This window comes from Tenrec ecaudatus, chromosome 3 (assembly GCF_050624435.1).
Source record: "Tenrec ecaudatus isolate mTenEca1 chromosome 3, mTenEca1.hap1, whole genome shotgun sequence".
In the NCBI taxonomy this organism is placed as follows: domain Eukaryota; kingdom Metazoa; phylum Chordata; class Mammalia; order Afrosoricida; family Tenrecidae; genus Tenrec; species Tenrec ecaudatus.
Window position 1 is genome coordinate 11,491,121 of NC_134532.1, and position 27,017 is coordinate 11,518,137.

The 27,017-nt window shown below is 41.9% G+C and overlaps 1 protein-coding gene across 1 annotated transcript in view; it reads right to left on the reverse strand.

Annotated features, from left to right (window-relative positions):
• Window positions 1-2,047: 2,047 nt before the first annotated feature.
• MARCHF1 (membrane associated ring-CH-type finger 1) overlaps window positions 2,048-27,017 on the reverse strand; it is a 526,762-nt gene continuing 501,792 nt past the window's right edge. Inside the window, 2 exon segments of the mRNA XM_075544746.1 lie at window positions 2,048-2,346; window positions 26,285-26,432. Of these exon segments, the coding sequence (XP_075400861.1) occupies window positions 2,048-2,346; window positions 26,285-26,432 (447 nt within the window).

Sequence of the window (27,017 nt, forward strand, 5' to 3'; positions counted from 1 at the left end):
TCTTTTTATGTGCGCAGACTCTTTGGTCCAGTTTAGTTACATGACTTTGTTCTGTTTATACTATTGTTTCACACCCCTACATATTTTCAGAAAGATGAGTTTTAAACCGTATGGTTCCAAGTTGACTGAAAATCTGAACGTTTCCCCCATGTATATACATGAATATGCACACACCACACGTACATAAAGTTGACATTATTTACCTTTTCCTCATTACATTGTAGGAATTGAGACTTTGAACTCCGTGTCGGTCACTACCAATATTAATACCATCTTTGTCTCCCTAAAAGGGCATTTCCCCCCCCTTTTCTATGATAATCAAGAACAAGTACACTATTAACTACAAAGTGCATCGATGTGATACCCAGATTTGGGCAATGCGATACCCATGCTTTGGTTCTTATTGACCATCATGGTTGCCTTTTCAAGGCAATGAATATGACAACTAGCAAAAACAAGTCATGTATCATTTTTATGTTGGACATTGTTCTTTGACAGGCCACTATCTCTATAATCATTAATGCAGTTCACTGCACTATCACTGACACTTCAGTTTTACATGAATATGCAAAGAACACAATCAGCTATCAGGCCCAAACAATTCAATCCATCACTTACCACACCACATTCTGTTGACTAGTGTTGCTTCCCAACTAAGCAAGGTCAGCTTTTAATAGGGTCTACAGTCCTGACCAGAATGATCCTTTATCAAGTTGGCACCTCATCAGCTCCAAAACCAAACTTACTGCCCTGGGAAAAAAACCTCATAATCTTACACATTTGAAAACAAACAAAATTAGACCATAAGGACTTCATAGGAAAAAGAAGTTAATTCCAGTACTTCCCTGCAGGTTGCTTTATCTTTTATTATTTTTTCAACCTTCAGAGAAGTGGTGGCTGATCCTTAAGCAGGACACTGCATTTGGTTACTTTAGTGCGTTGTAAAATAGTAACATTTATGAGACTTTGAAGGATAACGTAAGTTGCTGTTTTAATATATTTCAGCCATTAATGTGGAAGCATAGTCTCTTAAATTTAGGCTGCACTGTCCATTACGGTTAGTTCACATTGAGATCTGCTGTAACTTCACATCTGTGTGGATTTTGAAGACGGTTCAAAAGAACAAGATGTGTAAACTACCTTACTAATTTTTGTTATCTTGATGAATTATTAGGATGATCATTTGGATAGATTATCAAAATTAATTGCATCTATTGTTTTTTCTAGTGTTACTAGAAAAAGTTAGATTATGTCTTGGCCTGCATTTGTGGCTTACATTGTATTTCCGTTGGACACCACTTTTTCCGAGGGAAAATTAAGAGAAAAGAAGACATAATCTTCCATTTCACCTTCCGTGAGGGTTTTAGCAGAGCAGAACTAATGAAGTCCCAAATTCTCTTGTTCATGATTTAAACGTAATTCCAAGAACTAATACTTTCAAATGTGTATCACAACTTTTTCCCCCCCAAAACATGCATCTGTCAAAACGATTGGACTTCACCATGGCCATAAAAAATCAAAGTACACTTTCAGTGGATAAAGTATGAACATCAAAATATTAATCCTCCAATTTTGCTTCTGGCGTGACTTAGGGATAACGCAGGCAATTTCAAGCTTTAAAACCAAATGTTATTTTCCGGTGAGCCAGTTAACCTACAAGGCCCTAGAAGAAATACACATTGCAATTCAAGTCTTTATAACTCAACTTCTCCCCTGCTCCCATTAAGAGTTGCATATGTCCATCAAGTCTCTTGTCGTTTCCTAAGCGCAGTACTTGTCCCAGTCGTGCTTCGTTGTCGCGGGAACCACTCTCTGGCCAACATCACATTACTGTGTCACACATTAGCCATCGCTTCATGAGATCCTGGTCATCGATGGTGGCGGTGGGTTTGAGTTGTTGTTTTGTTTTCTCCTTTCCGCATGAAGTAAGAAAAATGAATCCGTAGGAGAAAGAGAAGCTACGGGGAGAGGGGAACTCAGGAGCACTGTTGTTATTTGTAGTGGCTGACGGCTTGTTCTTCAGTGAAGAAGCTCCTAGGCTGTCCCGTCAAACTGGTATAACTTCAGGGGGCCCACCCTCCGCAGGTGGCAGTGAGCTGATACCCGTTTGTGATACAGGTACGACCACGGCGTCCTTGATGTCCGTGTTTATGTTGCACGAGAAGTTCTTCTCCAGTTTTTTGGCAGTGTCTGGACAATTTTGCACAAAGATCACGCGATTGTAGGCCTTTAGCCGGCGCCACAACTGAACGTAGACTTTACACTGTACGTACATGAAGACGAGCCCTCCTGTGAAGCCAATCGCCACCACAACCAGTTTGGTCCAAAATGGCCATTCGAGGACACCTTGCAAGTCAAAAAGAGAAAATGTTATCACCAGGTTGCCATCAGGATTTGTTCTCCTATCAACAGACATGGGTAAGGAATATTGGTGACAACAAGAAAGAACTCTAAACTGAGTTCACTTCTCAAAAACTCACAGACATCGACTCCGTGCTGACTAATGGTTACCCCCTGTGGGCTTACGGACATGAAAAGCCCAGTCTGCTGGTCATTTTGAATTGCCAGCCCTGTGTATCACAGCACAGTGCTAACCACCGCACCACTCATTAAGCTCCAAGTTGACTTCATTCCTTTCAAATCATATAAATATGGAATCGAAATACACTTTTATTATTTTAAATATTTTAATATTATTTTATTGTTATTTCACCCATCCTTAGCATTAGGAACTTATGATTATCACTAACTACATTAGACTTCTGACAAGTCAACATTTTGTATCTAAATCTTTTAGTGCACAAAGGTTTATCGTTTCAGAATCTTAGCTGTCTCAGAAATGAGATCTGAATTCTAAAACAGTATTTGAAAATAGCATTTCATTGAGTACTTACTGATTGGATAGCACCTAACAGCCACAGCGATCGATGTGCCAGGTCCTGGGCTATACCATATAGATTTGGTTTATATAAGTAGTCATTTACTTAGAGGGTGGAGGGAGGGTGGGTTGGAAAGGGGGAACTGATTACAAGGATCTACATATAACCTCCTCCCTGGGGGATGGACAACGGAAAAGTGGACGAAGGGAGACGTTGGACAGTACAAGATATGACAAAATAATAATTTGTAAATTATCAAGGGTTCATGAGGGAGAGGGTAGAGGGGAAGGAGGGGAAAAATGAGCTGATGACAGGGCCTTGGGTGGAGAGCAAATGTTTTGAGAATGATGAGGGCAGTGAATGTACAAATGTGCTTTACACAATTGATGTATGTATGGATTGTGCTAAAAGTTGTATGAGCCCCTAATAAAATGATTTTTAAAAAAAGAATGGAAACACAGAACTTGATAAATGTATTAGTGTAATGAAGAGTACTTTGAAGGTAATAGGTTGTTTTGTAAAGAATATTAAAATACATAGCTTTTTAAAAAGTCATTTCATTGGGGTTCATACAACTCTTATCATAATACATACATACATCAATTGTGTAAAGCAGACTTACACATTCGTTGCCCTCAACATTCACTTTCCGCTTGGGTTCCTGGAATCAGCTCCTCATTTTCCTTTATCCCTTCCCCCTCCCTCCCCGCTCCCCACTCCCTCATGAACCCTTAATAATTTATAAATTATTATTTTACCTTATCTTACACTGCCCGGCGTCTCCCTTCACCCACTTTTCTGTTGCCCATCCCCCAGAGAGGAGGTTATATGTAGATCCTTGTGATTGGTTCCCCCTTTCTATTCCCTCTTCCCTCCCAGTATCGCCACTCTCACTGCTGGTTCTGAGGAGTTCATCTGTCCTGGATTCCCTGTGTCTCCAGTTCTCATCTGTACCGCTGTGCATCCTCTGGTCTAACCAGGTTTGCAAGGTACAATTGGGATCTTGATAGTTGGGGGCAGGAAGTGTTTAAGGACTAGAGGAAGGTTGTGAGTTTCATTGTTGCTTCACTGAACCGTGAGTGACTCATCTCCTCCCCAATACCCCTCTGCATGGGATGTCCAGTTGTCTACAGATGGGCATTGGGTCCCCATCGCGCGCTCCTCTCATTCACGATGATGTGATTTTTTCCCCCCTGCCTTTGTTGCTTGAAACCTGGTCCCCTCGGTCCTTCATGATCATCACACATGTTGGTGTGCTGCTTCCATGTGGGCTTTGTTGCTTCTGGGCTAGATGGCCGCTTGTTTACTTTCAAGCCTTAAAATACATAGCTTTGAAAAAAAAAATTCATTTAACCCTGACAACTCTATAAGGTAGATCATCTTATGCCTATTTTAAAATGATATATTGAGACAGAATTGAAACCCCATAAAGGGACAGTTGGGGGTTTGTAGCAGGCACTCTGGAGCATGTAGTTTTATAGAATAGCATACCCACACACACGTATTTATGTAATTTTTCTTAATCAAACAACACTTTCAATACTGTTACTTTCAACTGGATACGACTGAAAACCTTAAAATAGCCCGCATTTTCAATTCTTGGTGTTTTTATGTGAATGGTAGTTATATTTAAAAAGTAAAATATATCAAATGATATATTTTAATATATCATTTTCAAATATATTTTAAAATATCAAATATATTTAAAGAGGGCTTAAAATAATAAAATTTAATACCACCTGAGATAATCTCATCTGTGTTCAAAATTAAACTGAAACCATTTAGCTTACCTAAGCTGGGAAATACTCAACGACTTTCTTAAGTGACAGATTTTTACAATCACACTTCTCATCATGATGGTATGGATAACACCTCATCAGGCACAATATAATCATCTCTTCGGGTGAAATTAAAATTATACAGTCATACTGAGTGCAGCTAAAGATGGGTTATGGATTTTAGAATATGTATATGAACTAGGAGCCTTGGTAGTGCTGTCGGTAAGCCTTGGGCCACTAATCACAAGTTTAGTGGTTCAAACCCATCAGCTGCTCTGGGAGAGAAAGATGAGGCCAACTTCTCCTGTAAACTTCTGCCTCAAAATTTATATATAGGCTCACTGTGAGTTGAAATTGACTTGATGGCAGTGGTCCTTTTTTTTGGTATACAAACATCTATCCTTAGGTATGTAGTTCCTATAACTGTAGACTGATTTTATAGGATGTGTGGTGTTTGTTTTTATGCAACTTGCACTAATTGAGAACTTAGAATCATAAGCACATATTCAAAGTTGTTTCTAAGAACAGTAATACTGTCTATTTGTATAACACACAAAATACAGTCACTTACATAAACTGACTTGAGCCTGTGAAACATTTTGAGTTAGATCGAGAAGCAGGTAAAGAAATAATAGATTTCCAGTAAACCAGATTTTTGCAGGGGTCATTAGGATTGAGAATTGTATATGAACTAATAGACTCTACGTTTGGCAGTTCTAACCATTGTTCATTTGAGCGTCCAGATGGAGAAATGGAAGCTCATTTCGGGTTTAATCCGCAGGAATAACAAAGGGCTTATTCTCTAAATTTTCCTTATTTTTATCCCTATTGATAAAAATTAATAGGGCAGGGGAAATCTTGCCGATCACTTGTCTTTATGATGCTTAAATTTTAAAGGCTAGTGAGCATATTGAAAGAATCAGCATTTTCAATTGAAGATGAAGTCATGGGTACACGTTTAGGCATATTTACAGTTTTCCGTACTTCTTTCCTTTAAAAGAAAAGAAGGGAAAGTAGCTCTCCAACCTCACTAGAGAGAAAAACACGAAACAGTCTTCAAATTATGCTAATTTGTTTTTACATGTTTTGTACAAGTGAAATTCAGTATATTAGATACACGTTTTCTCTCCCAATGTGCTTACTACAAGCTAGCCTTATTTCACAAACATTCCTGAAACACTACACAAGCATTCCTGTGATTATAACAACTAGTACTTAGGCCTCTCCTGTTTATGACTACTGGCTAGGCCTGTCATATTGATGACTGCTCTCCCTGGAGGAGGCCAGCATGCTGGGTAAGGTGGAGCGGCAGCAGAGAAACAAGAGGCCCGCAGTGAGCTAGGTTGGCACCGCGCCAGCATCAGTGGGCTTAGTCATGGGGACAATTGTGGGGAAGGTGCAGAACCAGCCAGTGCATGAAGCGGAATTCATTCGCGTCTCTACTGATGCGAACAAGTATTTTTTTTTTTCTTGGTCCTCATACACAGGGACTTCTTTATGATCTGATTCATTCAGAGTAATCACCATTGCTGTTAAATAGATGATGCTCAAGAGTCTGTCCTGTGCCACTATTAGGAAGGAGAGGGGTGGCAGGGGATGGGACACAATAACTCATCGTGAGTTCGAAAGAGGTTGTCAAGTAAAACAGGAGGGTATAAACTAGTGAAACCGGAAGGAGGGGTAGAAATGGGTAAAAATCACAGTAAATACTAGGTCCCAGGATGAGGTTTTGATTATAATAATGTATAGGAAATATCCTGCTGCTTTTGTAGTAGTGGCATTTGCTTTATGACATGGAAGCAAACACACACACACACACACACACACACGCACACACTACCCTGATTGCATCATGACTAAGATTTTGTTCCCTAAATGTGACCTGAAATAACAGGGTCACCCTGTCCTCAAAGATCAATGCAATGCTGAGCACATTTCCTGTTTGCGTAGACACCCTAGCGAAGGATGATCTGAGTGCTGCCGTGACAAGCTACTTCAGACCTTTCTCGGTAAGATCGTCAGATGACAGTCTCTGTTGTTTCCACTATGAGGACTAACACACCCTTAGTAACCATGATAAATGTGTGTTTTCCTTTAAGTTCTTCCTATATTTTTCATCTCGGAGTCAGTCTGAAATCGTACTCCCTTGAGCTTTTTATTTCCCTCTTTTCTAATGGCTTTGGTTCTTTCTTTTCTGTTGAAACTTTGAACAATGCTGCCTGATTTTAAAAGGAGTGTGTTACTGACACAAAAACCACTCACTGTTGGTCCTCATTGACTACCTAAAACAGACAGTTTAGTGGCGTATTAAACATATAGAATGAGATTTATTAGTCCTTACTGGTATGAATACACATTTTTTCTTGTTCCCAATATACAAGGACTTCTTTATGATTTGATAATTCATAGCAATCACCATTTAAAACCTATACTCCATCTCAATACATGAAAATATCATTGGGATTAATTTCCATGAATTCAAGTCTATGTCTAGAATCTCTAAGAAAAGTAGGTTTGGCAAAATTTCCTCAAAACTCAGTTTCCTAACACTTGCATAGACAATATGGAGATATAATTGGCTTTCTTCACGTAAAACATATTGAAATACTTCAGAATCTTGTACTTTTTGAATAAACTCAGATGTAATCATATTTGCTACTGCTAATTTTTAGCTAACTGGTAGTATGTATATTATTTGATTATGCAGATTGTATTAGCTTTCCAACAACCTAAGGAGCTTGGTCGGCACTGTAAAGTGTTGGTTGGTGGTTCAAATCCCTCAGCCAGTCCATGGGAGAAAGGTGAAGTCATATGCTCCTGTATGTAGATTTATAGTCTTGGAGATCCTATAGAGTCATACTGAGTCAATGGACTGATTCAGCGGGTAGCTATTGGCTTTGGTGTGCAGATTTTATTTAACCAAAGCACTCTTTATAACTGATGTCTGAGGAGAGTTTAAGATATGTTGTGGTCATGCTCAATAAATGTTATCATACCTGCATTTCCTTCATAATTATACTTAGCATCCTGATTTCTCCTATGCTGTGTCTTTCTTAGTAAGCTTTATTCAAAACCCTATAAGGGGTTTTTTAAAAGTTCATGAGAAACAATCCTATTAATTTTTCGTTTCATTCCCCACTAACTTTTTGAAACTCTTTTGTAGTTTTGTAACTATATGCCAAACCTTCTATGCCCCAACGTATGTTCATGATTTATTTAGCATTTGTTATACTGTCTGCCTAGAACAGCCACTTTCTTTACTGGAAAAGAAATTCCCACTCATAAATTCAGGATTCCCTTCAGGGTGAGTGAAGAGCCAGCCTCTGAACAAGGGGATCAGCTCAGCATGCATGCCTGAATTGCTTCTAACCCTTCCCTACTGATCTGTGTAGTAGCATCATACCATAGTTTTATGAATGTGACATGCAAGTTAAAGATTTGTGCAAGCCACAGAACCCCTGTGTATGATTTTCATGAGTGCCCCACACTAGTGCACTTTTTCTATGTGGCTGACTTTATTTATTTTCTTTCTATCCAATGGATTCAATGTTACTGGGAAGTCCTGGAGACCCTGTGTGGTAGGTCTGTTGGACAAGGTAGGGGTTCAAAAAACTGTGGTACATACATACAATGGAGTACTACGCATCCCTAAAAATCAGCAATGACTGTATGAAGCACATTACTGCATGGGAAGAACTGGAGGAAATCATGCTAAGGGAGGGTAAGCCAAGCACTAAAGGACAAGTAACAACATGAGTCCACTGAGGTAAGCTCAAAAATGCAAAAGAGGCATAGGGGAAAAGCCATTGTATGCTTACATTCCTGGGGTGAGGTCCAGGTACTATGGCAGGCGCCAGACCCAATTCAGGGATGCATATGGGAACCAACCAAAAAGGATGGGGAAAGAAAAAAAACAAAAAGACATGGGTAGCAGGGGAACAGGGCACTAAACCCACCCAAGGGAAGGGTGTTGTTTATATCTCCACAGGAGGGGAGAAAGGGATCAGATTTCAACCTCGTGTGCCAAGATGTGAATGCAGCATAACTGCACGAAGCAGGAAATCAGTAGAGAGGTATGCAGGGCCAGCCCAACCCCAGCTACGTGGACACCCCACCTTCTACCCCCAGAAGAATTCACTTTAGAGGACAGTACTGAAGCTACAGCTCCGGGAGAGGGGCATGTCTGATCATCAGAACACACAAGAGCAAGCGAAGAGGGAAGGAGAGAGAGTGGAGCACGTCCTGACCCACCAAGCCCTGAGGATGATATTCCTGCTCAGAGCAGCCAATGCACAGAGAGGACCATCGGGCTGGCCCCACCACGTGACCCAATGTTCCTCATTGACTCAGTGCTACGAGGGACAACATTTGAGGCACAGTGCAGGAATTGTGCTCTATCTGACCCCATCACACCTGGGCAAAATGCTAAGGGCGTGCAACAGAGCAGCAAGGGGAGCAGAGCAATGAAGTCCCCCGGGGAATACCAAAAGTAGACTTTAGGGCCAGGGCGTGGCACCCCAGTAGACAGGACTGGAAACCACTCCTAGTCAACAAACACACCTGGAACTATTTATAGGTGGTTTTGGTTTTTTTCCTCCGTTGGGTTTGTTTTGTTGTTGTTGATTTGTTTTCTTTTGTTGTTTAGTTTTGTGCTGTCTTGTTTTGTGCTTATTGTTGTCTCTGAATGTCTATCCAGATAAGATAGGTAGGATAAATAATCTGGAGGAGAAAAGTGGGGTGGGGTGGGGTGGGGTGGGGGTGGGGACACAGGAGAGGGGGAGGCAGGGAAAAAGGAAGTGGGTGTTAACAAGCCCAGGGACAAAGGAACAACAAGTGCTTGATGTAAACTCGATGGCAAGGAAGGCATAGGATATCTGGTAGGGCTTGATCAAGGGTAGTGTAACCCAGAGGAATTACTGGGTCGAAAGAAGGCAGAACATGCTAGTGGTTCAAGAGGAAAGTAAAAGGAAATAGAGGAAAGAACTGGGAGGCAAGTGGACATTTATAGAAGTCTATGTTAAGTATTAAGGTAGCAGAGGGACATTGGGCCTCAAGTACTCCCTCAATGCAAGAACACTTTGTTCTAATAACCCAGCAATTCTGTGATTCTCATCTCCCCAAAATGATCGCTGAAGACAAAATGGGCGCATAAGCAAATGTGGTGAAGAAAGCCGAGTGTGCCTGGCTATCCAAAGATATAGCCTCTGGGGCCTTAAAGAATTGAAGATCAACAGCCAGTTAGATAAGGAGCAACAATGTCCATATGGAAGAAGCACACAAGCCTGTGTGATCATGAGGTGTTAATGGAATTAGGTATCAGGCATCAAAGACCCAGAACAAAACAATCATATTGAGGTGAATGAGGGGCAGGAGGATTGGAGACCCAAAGCCATCTGGGGACAATTGGATATCCCCTTACAGAAGTGTCACAAGGAAGAGACGAGCCAGTCAGGGTGCAGTATAGCACTGATGCAACATTACAACTTTCCTCTAGTTCTTTAATGCTTCCCCCCCCACCCCCACTATCATGACCCCAATTCTACCTTACAAATCCACTTAGACCAGAGCATGTACATGGGTACAGATAATAGCTGGAAACCCAGGAAATCCATGACAGGTAAACTCCTCAGGACCAAAAATAAGGGTAGTGATACCAGGAGGGGAAGGGGAAGGTGGGAGGAGGGAAGGGAGAACCAATCACAATCATCTACCCATCTCCAGGGGGATGGACAACAGAAAAGTGGGTGAAAGGAGACATTAGACAATGCAAGACATGAAATAATAATCATTTATAAATTATCAAGGGTTTATGAGGGAAGGAGGGTGGGGAGGCAGGGGGAATGAGCTGATACCAAGGGCTTAAGTAGAAAGAAAATGTTTTGAAAATGATGGAAATATGTACAAATGTGCTTGACACAAAGGATATATGTGTGGATTGTGATAAGAGTTGTGAGAGTGCCCAATAAAATGATTTATTACTTTTTTAAAAAATTTAGTGATTGGAACTTGGTATATAAGAAGTATGAATCTAGGAACATTTAAGACATCAAATATTAAAGGGAATACATACAGATCAATATCCATGGTGAGTTGCAGTGGACGGATATTGGCCATTTTGAATTAGAGAATCATAAGGTTTATGCCAGGAATGATACAATCAAGAGAAATGGCATTGTATTCATTGCCAAAAAAGGACATTAAGAACTTTTTTCCCAAAACAAACCAGCTTTTTTTCGTATAGTTCTCTTGATATAAAATTCATCTATCATACACTTCCATGGTTAAGTTACTTTTTAACAGTTGTATACACCATCATCACAGTCAGTTCTACTCCCTCCCCTCTCTGGCATTTATTATTGGCTCCCCAATTCCCCACAACAACCACCCTCCCCAAACCATTAATCAGGTGTTATCTCTCTGCATCCACTCCTTCTATGCTTCATAAACTTAGAAGCCTAACAGAAACAATATGAAACAATAATATAAAGCATGTTTCATAGAAAAGGCCACCAGCAATATTTTAAAAAGCCAGAAAATAAATTTCTGACGTGGGAATATTTAAGCCTAAAGCACATTCTTGTTGGGTCACAAGGGAGGTCAACTGACAGTAGTTCCATCCACCACAATCAAGTTCACAATCTTCTCTGATAGCAAAGCTGCGCACACACCTCCCAGTGGCCAGAGCAGAAAAGAGGCTCAATCTGAGTAGATACTCAGCAGATGGATTTGGGGCTTCCACTGTCCTCCATAGCCTTCTACAAATTGAATGTTTTTGTACTGCTGTCTGTGATAGGATTATATCTGTCCATCTTCACGGAAATCCAATCAGTACAACCATTTCTCAAATGTTTGCACCTGCCATGAAATCTAGTAATGAGGAAAATGATAGATTCTACCAATATCGTCAGTCTGAAATTGTTTAAATATGCAATCAAGAGGCAGTTTGCAAACACAAGGGAATACTGCCTGGCTTTAGAATCAAGAAAATTAGGTTCAGGGCAGCATTCTTTCATCAGACTCATTCAATCGATGTGCTGAGAAACTCATCAGAGAAGTTGAATTATATGAAGAAGCATGTGGCATCAGGATTGGAGGAAGCCTTATTAACAAGCTGCGATGTGCTAATATGCTAATGCTCGATGAAACATGCAGTCGAGGCAGCTTCCCAACTGAAGGGCAAACTGCATGGTTTAAAAGCAAGAGAAATGTGTGTCTGGGTTGTATCGAAATTTCCAGCCCATGAGCCACTCCTGGAGAGAAAGATGAGTCTGTCTGCTCTCATAAAGATTTACAGATTCACAGAAACAGGGCTGTCAGATTTGACGGAGTGGATGGGCTCGAATGAGAACCCTGGTGACGGTTAAAGTGCTTGGCTGACAATGGGTTTGAAACCAGTAAGCAGTCCACGGTAGGAAGATGTGGCGTTTGCTTCCACAAGGAGTACAGACTTGGGAACCCTGTGGAACAGTTGTGATCTGCTCTAAAGGGCTGTCATGAATTGGAACTGACGGCAGTTTAACTTGTTTGGGGATTTTAGAATCCTTTTTTTCTGAGTAATAGTGTGGTACGTGTCAAAGGAGAGTTAAAAGTAAAAAGTGTAGATTTGTTAGGTAGTTAGAGGCCGAAACCAGGGCTTGTCCCTCTACATCCCAAGCCCCTGCCCCCCCTTACAGGAAGATGGAAGTCAATCAAGGGTAGAGGGCGTGCACCAATTCAGGCCTTTGAGACAGGAAGCCAGTGCACTTGGTAGGGCCCCTGATCTAAGCCAGGTGAGCTTAATTCAACCTATGGGGTCAACGAGTACCATCGACCATGTCTGCCAGTGGAGACACTCCCCCCCCCAAAAAAAAATAAAAAATAAAAAGCCGCCTTTTCCAGCTGCTCCTCTGGCCTCAGATTTCCATGTGTGGCTATGAAGTGCCCAGAGGGGGCTTGTGTAAAACCTGAAACTTCTATCCTTTATAAAAATTCACTATCCTTTATAAAAATTCACTATTCACTATAAAAACTTCTATCCTTTATAAAAAATCACAAACCAGGCTTTGGCGTGAATTCATTTTCATGCGAAGCTCAGAATCTAGGTATTTCCACCCAAGGAATCTAACAGTCTTCTTTTTGTAAAGCCTTGAGTTTCCAATGGACTTAAAAAAAAATTCCCATCCGAGCCTCCTCTTCTATGCAAAACAACGACACTGACTCAGTGTCGGCTAGTGGTTCTCAACTGGGGTTGGTTTTTTTCTGTTGATTCACATACCTGAGAAGGAAAGATGCTCTTAGTTTCAAGTAGACAGGGGCCACAGATGCCACAGAATATGCTAGGATATAGAAGAGAGGCTTCTTGCCCTGTCATCCATTACTCAGGCCCTTTAAGCCGGAATCCCTTTGGTGGTGCGCTGGAAATTCTGGCTTCTGTGCCTGTGGTTATAATCCCATTTTGGAGGGAGTTCTTGGTTAGGCTAAAGACAGGAGTAAGATGGGATGTATTCTGACTCTACCTTGTTGAAGGGTAAGAACCAAGTTAGCACCTTTTGTTTCCTTGGGTGTGTGATCTGCTGACAGACAAAACAACCACACCTCCATAAAAAGAAGCTAACTCCCAAGGAGGAGGAGAAAGACATCCAGGACCATCGAGGAAGAAGAGCACCAGTGGACAGGATCTCTGTCTGAACTGGTGAAGGCTGAGGCTCTAGGTAGCCCAGACTGTATCAGCAGCTATTTCTGTGTGAAGGTGTTCTAGCTATCTGTCACAGAAACAATGTGTTGTTGAAAGAAATAGATTTGCAAGGACTAAGTCATTGGTTTCGCAACATTCGACCTGCTTTTTGCAGCTTCCTTCCTCTTACCTGTGTCTGTCTTTGTTTCTGTCTGTCTGTCCCTTCTGCATGTGCCATTCCTACCTGTGCCCCAAATCTAAGCACGGAGGTGCACGATCCTTGCCAGTTGAGAAGAACTTGGAAAGTCTAACTTTAGCCAATTGACTTACCTGTTCTTTCTCCGAAGCACCTGCCTATAATGCTACGTTCCTCTTTGTGCTGTGAAATTCACCTTTGGAAGCTCCTGGGGGTTTAAGAATGAACTCTGTGCCCATCCCTACTTCTCAAGCTTTTATGGGAACATTACTTTGAAACTCTTACACAGGAATTAGAGGAGTGTGGGAAACAGAACTGGGAAGAGTGTATGCGGACAAACGCTCAATATTCATACTTAGAGTCTGGGAGGATGAGCTCCCAGGGAGGGAAATTCACATTCGTGGGTTGGAAATGTGTCCCACTCACATTCTTCTAAGTAAAAGTTACTCCGCACAATGTTCCCCATAATAACACCAGTCTTAAACTGCTTGCAGGCACATGGTTGCTACTATATACACTTGAAGGTCAACTGCTTGAAGGCCACTGGCCTGAAGGTTGGCTGCCATTCACTAGCAATCAGACCCCATTGTCTGTCCAACCCTAATTAGGACCCTCTCCCTTCTGAGAAGGATCATAGATTATTCCCCTGGAGTAGGATGAAAAGACACCTAAGGTCAAGCCAGCTCAGAGACAACCAAGGTAAGGCTGCCATTTTGACTCTAGAATCCACCCATCTTGTTGGGAGTGTACCTTCCTGGCACATGTATGCCTCCAGTACTTCCCCTTCCTATTACATGAATACCCCTTGCTCCACCCTCATATTACATGTGTGCCTCTACTCAGCGGTTCTCACGTGTGGACCGTGACCTCTTTAGGGGTCGAATGACACTTTCACAGCCATTGCCCAATTCATAACAATAGCAAAATTACAGTTATGAAGTAGCTATGAAAATAATGTTATGGTTGGGGCTCGCCACAACATGAGGAACTATATTAAAGGGCCGCAACATTAAGAAGGTGGAGAACCACTGTTCTAATAAAACCTATTCCTATGTTCTTACTGTGGCTTGCATGCCCAAGATTATATAAACTCCTAAGAGAATACATCACTGTCTCGTTCTGGTTCTGGTCTCCGGTCTCCATCGGAAGATGTGCGCCCCTGCATACCTTGTGTCATGTCTCTTTAATTTACTCCTCAATTACACAACTGCCGCCTGAGAACCCATCCAGATGTGGGGTTGGACCTAACAGGAGCTGACATTTCGTTCACTATTATTGCCGATTAAAGTGGCAGCCTTCTTTTGCCATTCATAATAAATTCATTTGATTGCCTGTATAATTTTTATACAGGCCCTACAAGAATTAGCGACGAAGGAAGTCTAGCACTTCCTCACCCCAGAACCTACTCTACAGCCTCAGCAGTCCAAAGAGCCTCGTGCTCAATAACGGTAGACACCATAGACCAATGGAACACAATGGAGAATCTACCAAGAAATGCATCTAGCTATGAAGATCTGATCCTTGACAATAGTCAAAGTCCGTCCAATAGAGAAGCTTTAGTCTCTCTAACAAATGCTACAGGGGAAACTGGTTATCAGTTCGCATAAGATTGAAGCCAGGTTTATACTTGACCAATGGAAGGAAAAATAGGGACAAACTAGGGCGTCTAATCTATGGGATATCACCCAAAACGAAAAATGTACAGACAGAAGACAAACTAGATAACTGGGACTTCTTCAAATTTATGTGTGCCAATCGAAAGAATTCACCAAGAGAGGGAAGGGGGAGCGGGGAGGGAGGGGAAAAATTGAGGACCTGATGCCAGGGGCTTAAGTGAGAGCAAATGTTTTGAGAATGATGAGGGCAATGAATGTACAAATGTGCTTTACACAATTGAGGTATGTAAGGATAAGAGTTGTATGTTGTGATAAGAGTTGTATGAGCCCCTAATAAAATGATTTAAAAACAAAAAGAATTCACTAAGAGAGTCAAAAGAGAACTTACAGCCATGGAAAACATTGTTAACACTGACATATCTCACAAGGCTTCAATCTCTAAAGTTTATAGAAAACAACCCTTAACAAAAAAGACACACAGTCTGATTAAAAACTGGCCAAGTACATAGCCAATTCGGTTAATCACCGAAGAACAGTCACATTGCTAACACACATGAGGAGATCGCATCATTCTCCCGGCCAGCAAGTTGATTCCTACTCAAAACCACTCTCCAGGACAGGAGAGAACTACCCCTGTGCGATCGTAGCACAGGGAGTAAAACGTCTCATCTTTCCCTCACAGAGCAGCTGGTAAATTAGAAACTGCTGCCCATGTGGCAACGGAGGAAGAATTTCCCCTTATGACACTAGGGCCCATTACCCTTCATGCTTATTAGATGCGAATCACAACTAACATGCGATCCCATCTCCAACAATAGTGGCACTGCTCACAAACCGGTACCCAAGGAAACGAAAGAAGGAATTCTGGCAAAATGGTGGTGAAATTGGAACTCTCAGACAGTAATAGGAGAATTGTGAAGTGTAGAAAATGATAGGTTACTTTAGTAAAAAGTATTTAGAAATAAAACTATATGAAGTAGCCATCCCAGGACCTTCTGAGTATATACCCTAGAGAAATAAGAGTTGTGACATGAACAGACATAGGCATATTCATGTTCAGGGCAGTGTTATTCACAATAGTAAAACATGAAAAGAGCCTACATATCCATCAATGAACGGATAAAATGTGGTACAGATATACAGTGGATGAACAAAATGTGCATACATAGAATAATGATGAATCCACAAATCCGAGCACCCGATCTAAGAAACTGTTGGTCCCTTGAGGAAAACGAAAGGACCAATGACCCTATATAGTCCACAGCCTGAGACAAGGACTAGATGATGCCTGGCTACTACTATCTTTTTTTCCTCTCCCCTGACCAGAAACAATAAACGAGCCCATTTAGAACGGGTGAAATCTATACAGGGGCAGAAACACTCCTCTCTCTCTCTCAAGGAGCAGCTGGTGGGTTGAAACCACCAACTGGCAGGTGACGGGTCAGTGGGTAACCCGTTGCGCCCCCAGGGCTCCCTCCACCAGAATCGCAGACCAGATCACAAAAGGGAATTTTATATTAAAAGAGTAAAATCACTTCAGACAAAGAAAAGCAGACAGACCTCACAGTTCATCCTGAGCTCAGGTCAAGATCTTCCTGGCATGCCATTGAGGACAACTAGGGTGTTCAGGTGGAAGCAACTATATTTATAGGACTTCAGTTAAAAGGTTCAAAGGTAAGTTAATTTCACGAGTTCGTTATTTCCAAATAAAAGCAAAACTCCCCTACACTTTTTTCGTTCCATTTCCCACTGAGTTGGGTGAGGAGAAGCGATTGGTTTTATATAAAGGAGTTTCCCCCTTAAGCACCTTAAACATAACTTATTATTATAAAGGAGACCAATCTAACCAATGATCTCATTTGCTTTTCAGTCACTATTTCCCCGTGCCCATGCTCTGGTCTGGCCCGCAGTGAAAGGCAGTACTGGGGCCATGTTAGTGGGGGGTGAGGAAGCCCGAAGAAACCAGAGGACTATTGTCTGTTTCTTCGGTGCTTTACTGAGTCCTGGCTGACTCATCCCTTCCTTGTCCTTGCGCTCCTTCTGTGAGGGGATGTCCCATTGTCTATAGATTGAAATCGGAACTCTTTACAAGATAAGGTTAGCAGTCTGAGACTATTAGCTGTTTCACAGGAGAAAGATGGTTTTCTGGTCCTGTAAAGATCTACAGCCTCAGGAACCCTATTCAGGGTCCGTTCTACACTGTCTTGTAGGGTTGCTAGGAGTTACAAAGGACTAAAAGGCAGGGAGTATGTCATTAAAACCATGGGAACCCTGCTGGCACCATTCACCCCAAGGGTCAAACCCTCCAGCAGCTCTGCGGGAGGACAATGAGGTATCTTCTCCCACAAAGTTTTACAGCATCTGGAAACCTAGAAAGGGTCAAGAAGTGGAAAGAGACTCAATGGGAGTTGGGTTTTTTTTTTTTTTTTTTTTGACTGGGAGTTGTGATATTGTGAGTTACCAATTGGGCTGCTAGCCACAAAGTGAGTGGTTTGAACCCACCAGCTGCTCTGTCGGAGAAAGATAAGACCATTGCCTGTTTCCAGGAGTTTTTAAAGTGGACATGCAAAGGGGTGGTTTTAATCTGTTCTGTAGGGTCATTGTGATTCTCAATAGGTTGGATGGTTGCAGATTTATTTTTTAATGCGTAGAAAGGAAGCCTGGTGGTACAGTAGTTAAACGGAGGATCATCGAAAGGCAGGAAGGCCCTCTAGTAGGAGATAGACTGATGCACTGGCTGCAGCCATGGCTCAAGCATAGTAATGGCAAGGATGGCGCAGGACCAGGTGGTGTTTCATTCTGTTTTGAATGGTGGCATGATGATATGGAACCAAGTCCATACTAACTAACAACACGCTTGTTAGCCCTACCCCCTAGGCATCCTTGTGGTTACAATTACTTCAGCAGGAGAAAACTTGAGAGATGTCACTCGAAAATAAATAAGGGCCTTAAATGCAGAAGTAACAACTGGTTGTATTAAATTTGTTAGGAACTATTTATGCCAAACATTCAAACTATATGCCAATGGATTTTTTTTTCTGTTTTTTTGGTAAGCTATACTTACTGGTCCCTGTCAAACTCACTCACTTTCCAGCAGTGTTGTTTCTTTGGAAAAAAAGAATGTTTTCTTGGTAATAGATTAGGGTCCCCATCCCTTTCCACCTAAGGCATGCCTGCTTGAAGGCTATCAACAGCTTGCCCTTTTGTTCACTCTACATTGAATGGGATAAACCAGAAGGTCCCAGGTGGCCCAGGGGGTGTTAGTATATAGCTGGGGATCTGGCAAATTACCCAGTTCCTCATCTTTAGAAAGAATGACTTGATCTCTAAAATCCTTTCTCCTTTCACAATTTGAATTCTCGAATACTCTTCATGCCTTGTGTAGCACATTGTGGCAGTTACACATCGAGTCAAATTGATCTGTCAACTTGAACGAAAGGGTGGAGGAGTCTAGCCTGTCAATCAAGTCACAGCTTGATGACCTCATTTGGAGGGACAACAGAGATTAATAGCCCGCTGGAGGCCAGACCCAGTCTCTGCCTTCCCTTTTCTGCTGTTGAGACGCTCAGAGAACTGGAGGAGACAAGTGGAGACCTGTGCCAGCATTGAGATGCTTCCACCGCCACTGGATCCACAAGACCTCGTGCCCACTGGCCTGTGATCTTCCTGCGTTCGGCAGCATTGCATGTGCTGCGTGAATCTACAGCAGAGGAATTTATACACTAGTATCAGACATATGGGGTGATATTGGACTTAGGGACTTGATCTGGGCTGCGATGTTTTCTCAATGTACAATTGCTCTTTTCTATAAAACTCTCATACACATATGGGTGTCTCTGAATTTGTTTCTCTAGTCAACCTGCACTAACACAAAGCTATATATAGTTTTTAAACAAAACAATAATACACATCATGTGGCTGAAGACACCTCGAGTGCTTCTAAAAGCTTTTAAAATCACCCAGCCGCAAAACTTGCCTGAATTTAACAGCTGCAGCGATAGTGAGTTTATTTAGAAAAAGTGTCTCACTGTTAAATTGGGATATTTTGGGGTCCTTATGTGGTGCAGAGTTATAGAAGGTGTATGTGAACCGAAACTCTGGATTTCCCCTTTATTTTTATTCCAGTGCAACGGAAACTCTGGATTTCCCCTTTATTTTTATTCCAATGCTTCTCTTCTGTAAGATCCAATAAAAAAACATTTCTTAAATTGATAACCTTTCCCAACATAATTTAATGATGATCTTCACAAGTAATAACCGTGTATGATGGATGAGCATTATTTATATAAGCGCTTAAAAACAAAACACCCTCCAAATCAAGCTCTCTGATATTGGGTCTACTCCAACTCATAGTGACTCTCTATAGTATTTCCAAGACTATACATTTTTACAGACTATAAATTTTCTCTAGCAGAGAGGCAGGTGGGTTTGAGCCTCTGACCTTGCTGTTGCCAGTCCAATGCATAAATTACAGTGACACTTGAACATGGGTTCAAATGACCTGTTACGAGGTCTAGTACATGGTTCCCTGAAAATTAACTATCAAAAGAAAATTTTAGAGGGCACCCAATCAACCATATTAGTTTTAGAAATTAGAAAACTGAACTTTAGCGTGATTAAATATTTTCTTCAAGATAATAAGCTAGTGATCAAGGCAGAACTAGACCTGACAGCTAGTTTGTTATATTTGGGTTGTTGAAGACCCCATAGAAGACTGAGACTGGTTGGTGGTTCAAACCCAGGAGCTGCTCCGTGAGAAGAAGTTGAGGCTATCTGCTCAGGTGAAGATTCACGGGCTTGGAAACCTTACATAGGGTTACTGTGAATTGAAATGGACCCAATGCAGTAGGTTTGGGTGGGTTTGCACACCACAGGTGATTTCAAGAAATATTTCAAGAAATTTCTGGAAAGGAATATATGTGGATTGAAAGTAGTGGTTTTGAACCAGACTAATTGGGGGTCAACAACCAACAAGTGTTGCAGAGTGATAGTTCTTCGGGGTTGACCACAGTGGTCAACACTTCTGCACATTTTCTAATGGTCTACAAAGAGTGGGGGATGGCCCTTGTCCCAGAGTCAGATGGGAAACCACAAGTAAATATAAGTCTGTGTGGTATGAATGGTTATCGATGCTGGGCAACTTGAGCATCAGTACCGAAAGTCTCTTTTAAAAAGCATTAGAAGCACTTTGGGTGTCTCCAGCCACAAGACATTAAGAGTGCTCGAGAATTCAAATCGAGAAAGGAGAAAGGATTTTAGAGACCATCAATAGCTCTTTAATGGCTGCTGTGTTTTGTTTGGATTTTGCGCTTTGTTTTTAGCACGTAAATAATATACTGGAGCATGGTTCTAGAATATGTGCAGATACGGCAAGAACAATTACTTCCTTCATGAGAGTTTGCAAGAAGGTGATACATTTTCAAAAACTGCAGTGAGGCGAGTGAGCTATCTGGAGCTTGCTCATTAATACACCACATCTTTGATCTTAAAGAACAACCAAAAAAAAAAAAACCAAAAAAAAAAGAACAACCATGCCACAGAGTGGCAGAATAGATTTTTTTTTTTTAAAGAAACATCGTCGTGGAGAGCAAATGTTTTGAGAATGATGAGGGTAACGAATGTACAAATGCGCTTTCTACAATTGAGGTATGGATGGATTGTGATAAGAGTTGGATGAGCCCCAATAAAGTGATTTAAAAAAAGAACAACCACGTTAACATACATGAAGTCTTTCCCCCTTCCAGTATTCCCACTGTAGTTCAGAAGACTTTGCTGCTTTATAGTCAACGTCCATTCTGGTTGAAGAAGAACAGTTTGTACCACTGCAGATACTCCTGAAGGTTTCCAAAGTGGATTTAAAATAGTTTCACTTCCAAATTATGCAGTATTTTCCAGCAACTTTCAAAGTAATTTAAGAACAGCAATTCCTCAGTCGAAGGAAGGTCCATTGTCGAAAGGCGATTAAAATAATAAAAATGCATACAAATGTCCATGCTGGCTTGAAAGGCACGTTTTAGAAAGTAAGGTTTGGGATACAATCTTCCCACCAACATTTGATACATAGAGACAGATGGTGCCCTTTAAAAAAGGCTTTCTGGAAAGGGCGGCTGCCATTTGAATCACTCAGTTAGGAGCTATCCCAATGGCAAGTGGCTCTGGTGGAGTGGCCCTGGATATAGCTTTTTCTTTGCTACTGGTTTTTTGGTTATATTACTGCTTCTGAAATTTCTACCAATAGTACTTTAGTTTTACTGCCTACATGCAATGTGGATCATACTCATAGCTGCAGTCTCCCCTGAAATCACGTTGCTCTAGTGTATTCCCAATTCCTGTAAACAGAGTTACAGTCTGCGGAGCGCACAGGGGCAGTTCTACCTGCTCCCAGAGACCTGTTATACGTTGGCATCGAGTTTGTTATGGGGTGGTGTGTATTCCTAATTAACTATCTGAGCTAAAATCCTTGTGGATAGTCATTTTTCCAAACCTAGACAGTTTGACCTCTAGAATTAGGGAAACATCACCAACAACCTCATTATCTTGTCTTTGGCCTCCTGAACTGTACTACTTTGCCATGGTGACCTGGCCACGAGCTTCTTGATTCCTAATTCAGAATTCATTACTCAGTTGTCTTTCTAGAATGGAAAATAATCAGCAAACCTATATAGGGCAGGAAGCTGACCCTTGGCTAATACCAGGGAGCTTTTTAACTGGAGATGTGACAGAAGAGCCTGAAGGAGAGTTTGTTGTAGTGGCTTGGGGTCTGCATCCACCCAGAACTCAAAAGAAAAATAATAGGTGGACAATCATCGGTGGCGTTCATGATTACGTCTACAACATGGATGGCCCAAATCTCAGGCATAGTGCTCAATACTAACTGTATCATGGTCAGCAAGACAGGTGGTGGGGTCAGCCTGCTCTGAGCTCAGAACCTTTTGGGAACAGTCTCTGTGTTTCCCAATGGACACGATGCCAATGAGTACAGTAGTATATATCATAGTCCAAGTTACGGATGCATCATTTACCCACTGTTCCCCAAATGATGGGCATTCAAGTAGTTCCATGCTATCAAAACTCTATCTATCTATCTATCTATCTATCTATCTATCTATCTATCTATCTATCTATCTATCTATGTATCTGGATCTCTGCTGGTGCAGTGGTTAAAATGCGTAACTACTACCCCCAAGGTTGGCAATTTAAACCCATAACCTTCTCTGTGGAAGAAAGATGTGGCAATCTGCTTCCATAAAGATTTACAGCCCTGGGAAAACTATTTCCTATATAGGGGAAACCGGAGTGAAGGCATGGAGGTAAATTTGAGTGTTGAGCAGAACGAGCGGAAGCCAGGTTAAGAGCCGCAGCAGAGTCCCACTAAGAAGTCTGGGTTGTAGTCTAAGAGTGGTGGAGAAGAGGAGCCAGAATATAATTCCTTTTGTGTTTTTGTACATGTTCCATGATCATAGTATTCACTTTGGCTGAAGAAAGGTAGAACTGGAGGAAGACCAGGCCAAGTCAAAGGTGGCAACAGCTTGCACACATATCGTGGCTATGGGAGAAAGATGTGGACAGACTCCACAGGTACATGAGACAAGCAGCAGGATTTGGTGATTGATACAGGGTGAAAGTGAAAGGAGGAAGGGAACTGGGAGTGGCAGGTGGTTTTCTGTTTGGGGTGACTGGGAGGAGGAATGCCCTTCCCACACATGCTTGGGTGGGAAAGGGTAGTAGATTATGAGGTCCCCCCCCCTTGTTTTGACCCCTCCCTTGTGCTGTTCCTCCTCCTGCTGGATGCTGTTGTCCTCCTCCACCCCTGCTTCTTACCGCTCCCCTTTTGCTTAGCTCCCTGCAGTCAGTGTCTTGCCATGGACGACGGTACTCGTTTCCCACTACTTATTCCGGGAGCTGGCAAAAGGACCACTTGAGAGTAAGCAGAGACCTGCTCTAAGGTTGTCAGTGAACATTGACCCAGAAAACTCAAAAATGTACTGCCACTGAGTGGATCATGACTCACATCACACATGGAAGTGCTAGAGATTAGGTCAGGGGTGAAAATGGAAGGGGTACAGGGGTGGGAAGGAAGAGAGTATAGACCAGTGGGTCTCAATTTTCCTAACCCTTTAAATACAATTCCTCATGTTGTGGTGACTCCCCCAACCATATAATTATTTTCATTGCTACTTCATAACTGTAATTTTGTTGCTGTTACGAATCGGGTGACCCCTGTGAAAGGGTCATCCAACTCCCAGAGGGGTCGCGACCCACAGGTTGAGAACCACGGGTATAAAGATTGAGTATTGAGTGCCTTGAAGAGCCACATGTGGCTGAGTTCTGGAGCATGGGCTGGAATGTGCTATGAAAGAGAGGAAAAGTTGGGGGGTATCAGCACAGGAAGGACAGCTGGATGCATGAGAACACTCAGGGAATAGAGAAGCAATAGCAGGGCGGGAGGAAGGAACAAGGAAACATGGAGCCCCGATTCTCTTGGAGTCTCGAGAGAATTTAGTGGCAGAAGCTGAGAACCATGTCTAGTGTAGGATGAAAGGTCACTGGAACTTACATCTCTTACAAGCGGGGTGGAATTCAATGAAAGTGCATATGAGCAATACAAGTTTGCTTCCTATTACTTCAGGGAGAGGCACCCTTAGTTTGCCCACCCCTTCCAGATGGCTCCCTCTGGTGTTGTGGTTAGGAGCAGCTGTGCTCCACAAAGTCAGCAGTTTGAAATCACCAGCAACTCCTCGGGAGAAAGATGGGGCTTTTGACCCCAGTAAGTAGTTACAGTCTCCTAAGTTCATGGGGCAGTTCTACCCTGTCCTGTAGGGTTGCTATGAATCAGCATTGACTCAATGGCAGTGAGTTATATGGCCAGAGGACATCAGTAGCCTGCAGGCTTCAGCAACTAGACCAGGCCAAGGTGACCACTGAAAGAGAGTGAGGTTACTTCACCTCAGGGTCTCAAACACTGAACTCTTAGCTAAACAAAAAAACAAAACAAACAAACCAAGAAAAAAATCACAAAAAGATCAAAACTCACAGTCAATTCTGACTCAGAGAGACTCTAAGGGACAGCAGTAGGGAACCTTGTTTCTCCCGAGGGCCATTTGGTCAGTCATGGGCCATACAACATCACCAACTTCAAAATTAGTCTGCTGTATTAGGTCAAACATTTAATTAACCCCCAATGTGATGGCTTCTCTTTGGTGAGGCTTGTGATGTAGCTGGTATCGATTAATACAACTTTATATACAGTTCAAGGGTCCAAAGTTCTTCAGCCCTGCTATAGGACAAGGTAGAACTGCCTCTGTGAGTTTCTGAGGCTAACTCTTTACAGGAGTGGAAAACCTCATTTTTCTTCTGCAGAGCAGCTATTGGTTTTGAACTGCTGTCCTAGAGGTTAGTAGCCCAACATATAACCACTATTTCACAAGATTAGGCATTTAAAAATGTTGTCTCAGTTATCAGATGTGTCCTTGATTTCTAGAAAATGCTTGAGCCCTAAGGTAACACCTAAGGTAGTCCCTGATTTATTATGTATTCAGGTTATGAAAAACCATAGTTAAGATTTTTTGGCAACATTTTATTGCCAATGAGACTATGTACAATATTGTATCACATAATTTGGTGATGTTATCTTTCTCAGATGTTCACACAAAGATGTGTATAGGGATGGTTTCCAATCTCCAAAGACAAAGACCAGACTTACAAAGATATTAATAATAAAAGGTAATAATAGTGAAAACAAACAAAGGAGGTATTTGACTTACATCAAAAGTAACTTATGATCCAGTTGTCAGAACGGAAACCATCATCACAAGTCAGGACCTACAATCCATTGAGTGCCATAACCTGAGTTGATAGGACTGGCTGCTGTGCGTTTCCATACATAGATGATTGTGCATTACATGATTGTACCCTTTCTGTTACGTGGCTTGGGCCATTACTTATACCTATAAGAAACAGTGCCTGGAATGCTTTTAAATACATAGGGAAGTCACAATGTACTTAAAAAGCATGGCAGGGACAATGCATACTATAATTGCAAACAAGGTAGTTTAATATACATTGTGTATAAATAGATTTATAGTGGATTAAAAAATCCCCAAACTATCTCTTTTCTAACATCTGGCCATCAAGCAACAAACAATTCTTCCACTCTTTTCCACACTAATTCTGTCCCCAACCCTTCCTGTCACAACCCACAGGAAGCTAGCCCTACAGCTCCCGCCCAGAGAGCAAATGTTCTTGTTGAGTGCTGCCACCATGAGGACGAGTCGGGAAGTGAACACCTTTTCTGTGCTTAGAAAGGACCAAAAACACCTTTCTTTCCTGTCTTCCTTCTTCCTTTCATGTTCTTCTTTACTTGCTTCCTTTTATTTGACTGCGGCATGAACATTTTAAAAAACTAATATTGCAAAGTTAAACTCTTGTCCTCTGAATTCTGTTCAAATTCTCCAGCGGTTTCCCCTTTGTTTTTGTTTGTGGGCCATTGGTGCCCACTATGACTTGCCCTCTGTACTACACATTGAAGATCTACAGGAAGATGGAAACCACTGGTTACCTTGGGATGTGACTGTAAATAATACTCGATCGTGACTATGTGTCCTATTTTTGCCTATGGTTGAAATGACCTATCCATTCAAATGTTAGAATATGCTAGAATGATTTTTAAATCTCTCTCTTTGCAGACTGGACACCGTGCTTCAAAATAAAAGTCAATGTGGCTCAAATCATACTGTTAATCCACTATATGAAAGCTACAGTATGTACGAATATTATAAAACATGTTCATCTTCTCATGTTTTAAAAGAAGCAAGGAGAAACCAAAGAAAGCACTTCTTTTTCCCAGCCATGACTGCCTATGGTTTTCCCAGCAGGCTGACCTGTACCTTATTCACCTCCTGAAACTCCGGAGGTGGCATAGGATAGCTGTATCATTCTCCCTACTGAGTTTTATGTGGAGTTGATGCATCTCATATCTTAACCTGGGAACCTATGCATTTGTTGCTTTCAAGTCAGAATATTAATAACAATTGAGGAAACAACTGCCAGCCTGAGGAATGGGCTTCCCTATTGTATCATAAATGAAGACCTAGACGGGGGGTAGAGCTGCCCGAGCCACCTCTGCATCTCATCACTGGAATTCAAGAAAGGTATGCGCTTACCATTATCATTGCCTTGCTTGATCTCCTCAGCTGTCCGGTCGATTAATACATACAAGGACCAGACCACGCAGGTGATGGCGATGACATGGAAGGCGACAGAGCAGAATATTCTCCTCCTCTCACTCGTGGTCATCTGGAGTCTCTCCCACTGCAGGCGGGAAGGAATCACACGACAGGGAGTTTTAACCAAGACATTTAACTTCCCATTTACTTCCTTGACACAGTTCCCTGGTTGGAAAGGAAACACTCTATATTTGCAATTCAGATGAGGTGGAAATATTCAAAACAAGCCTAGAATTTGGAAAGACATAACATTTAAGTTATGTACAACTTAAATCTCTATTAGAAGGTTTTTTTTTTTCAATTTTTAAAAAAGTACTCTGATTGGGGGCTCTTACATCTCTTATCACAATCCACACATTCATCCAGTGTGTTGAGCACTTCTGTACATATGCCGCCACCATCATTTTCAAAGTATTCTTTTCCTAAGTGAACCCCTGATATCAGCTCCTCTAGTTCTTTGGTGCTTCCTTCACCCCCCTATCATGACCTCAATTCTAGCTTACAAATCGGATTAGACAAGAACTAGAGGAAAGTTGTGTGTTTCATTGGTGCTATACTGAACCCTGATTGGCTCATCTCTTCCCTGTGACCCCTTTGTGAGGGGAGTCCAGTTGTCTACAGATGGACATTGTCCCCCCGCCCCAACCCCCACCATTCACATTGGGTATAA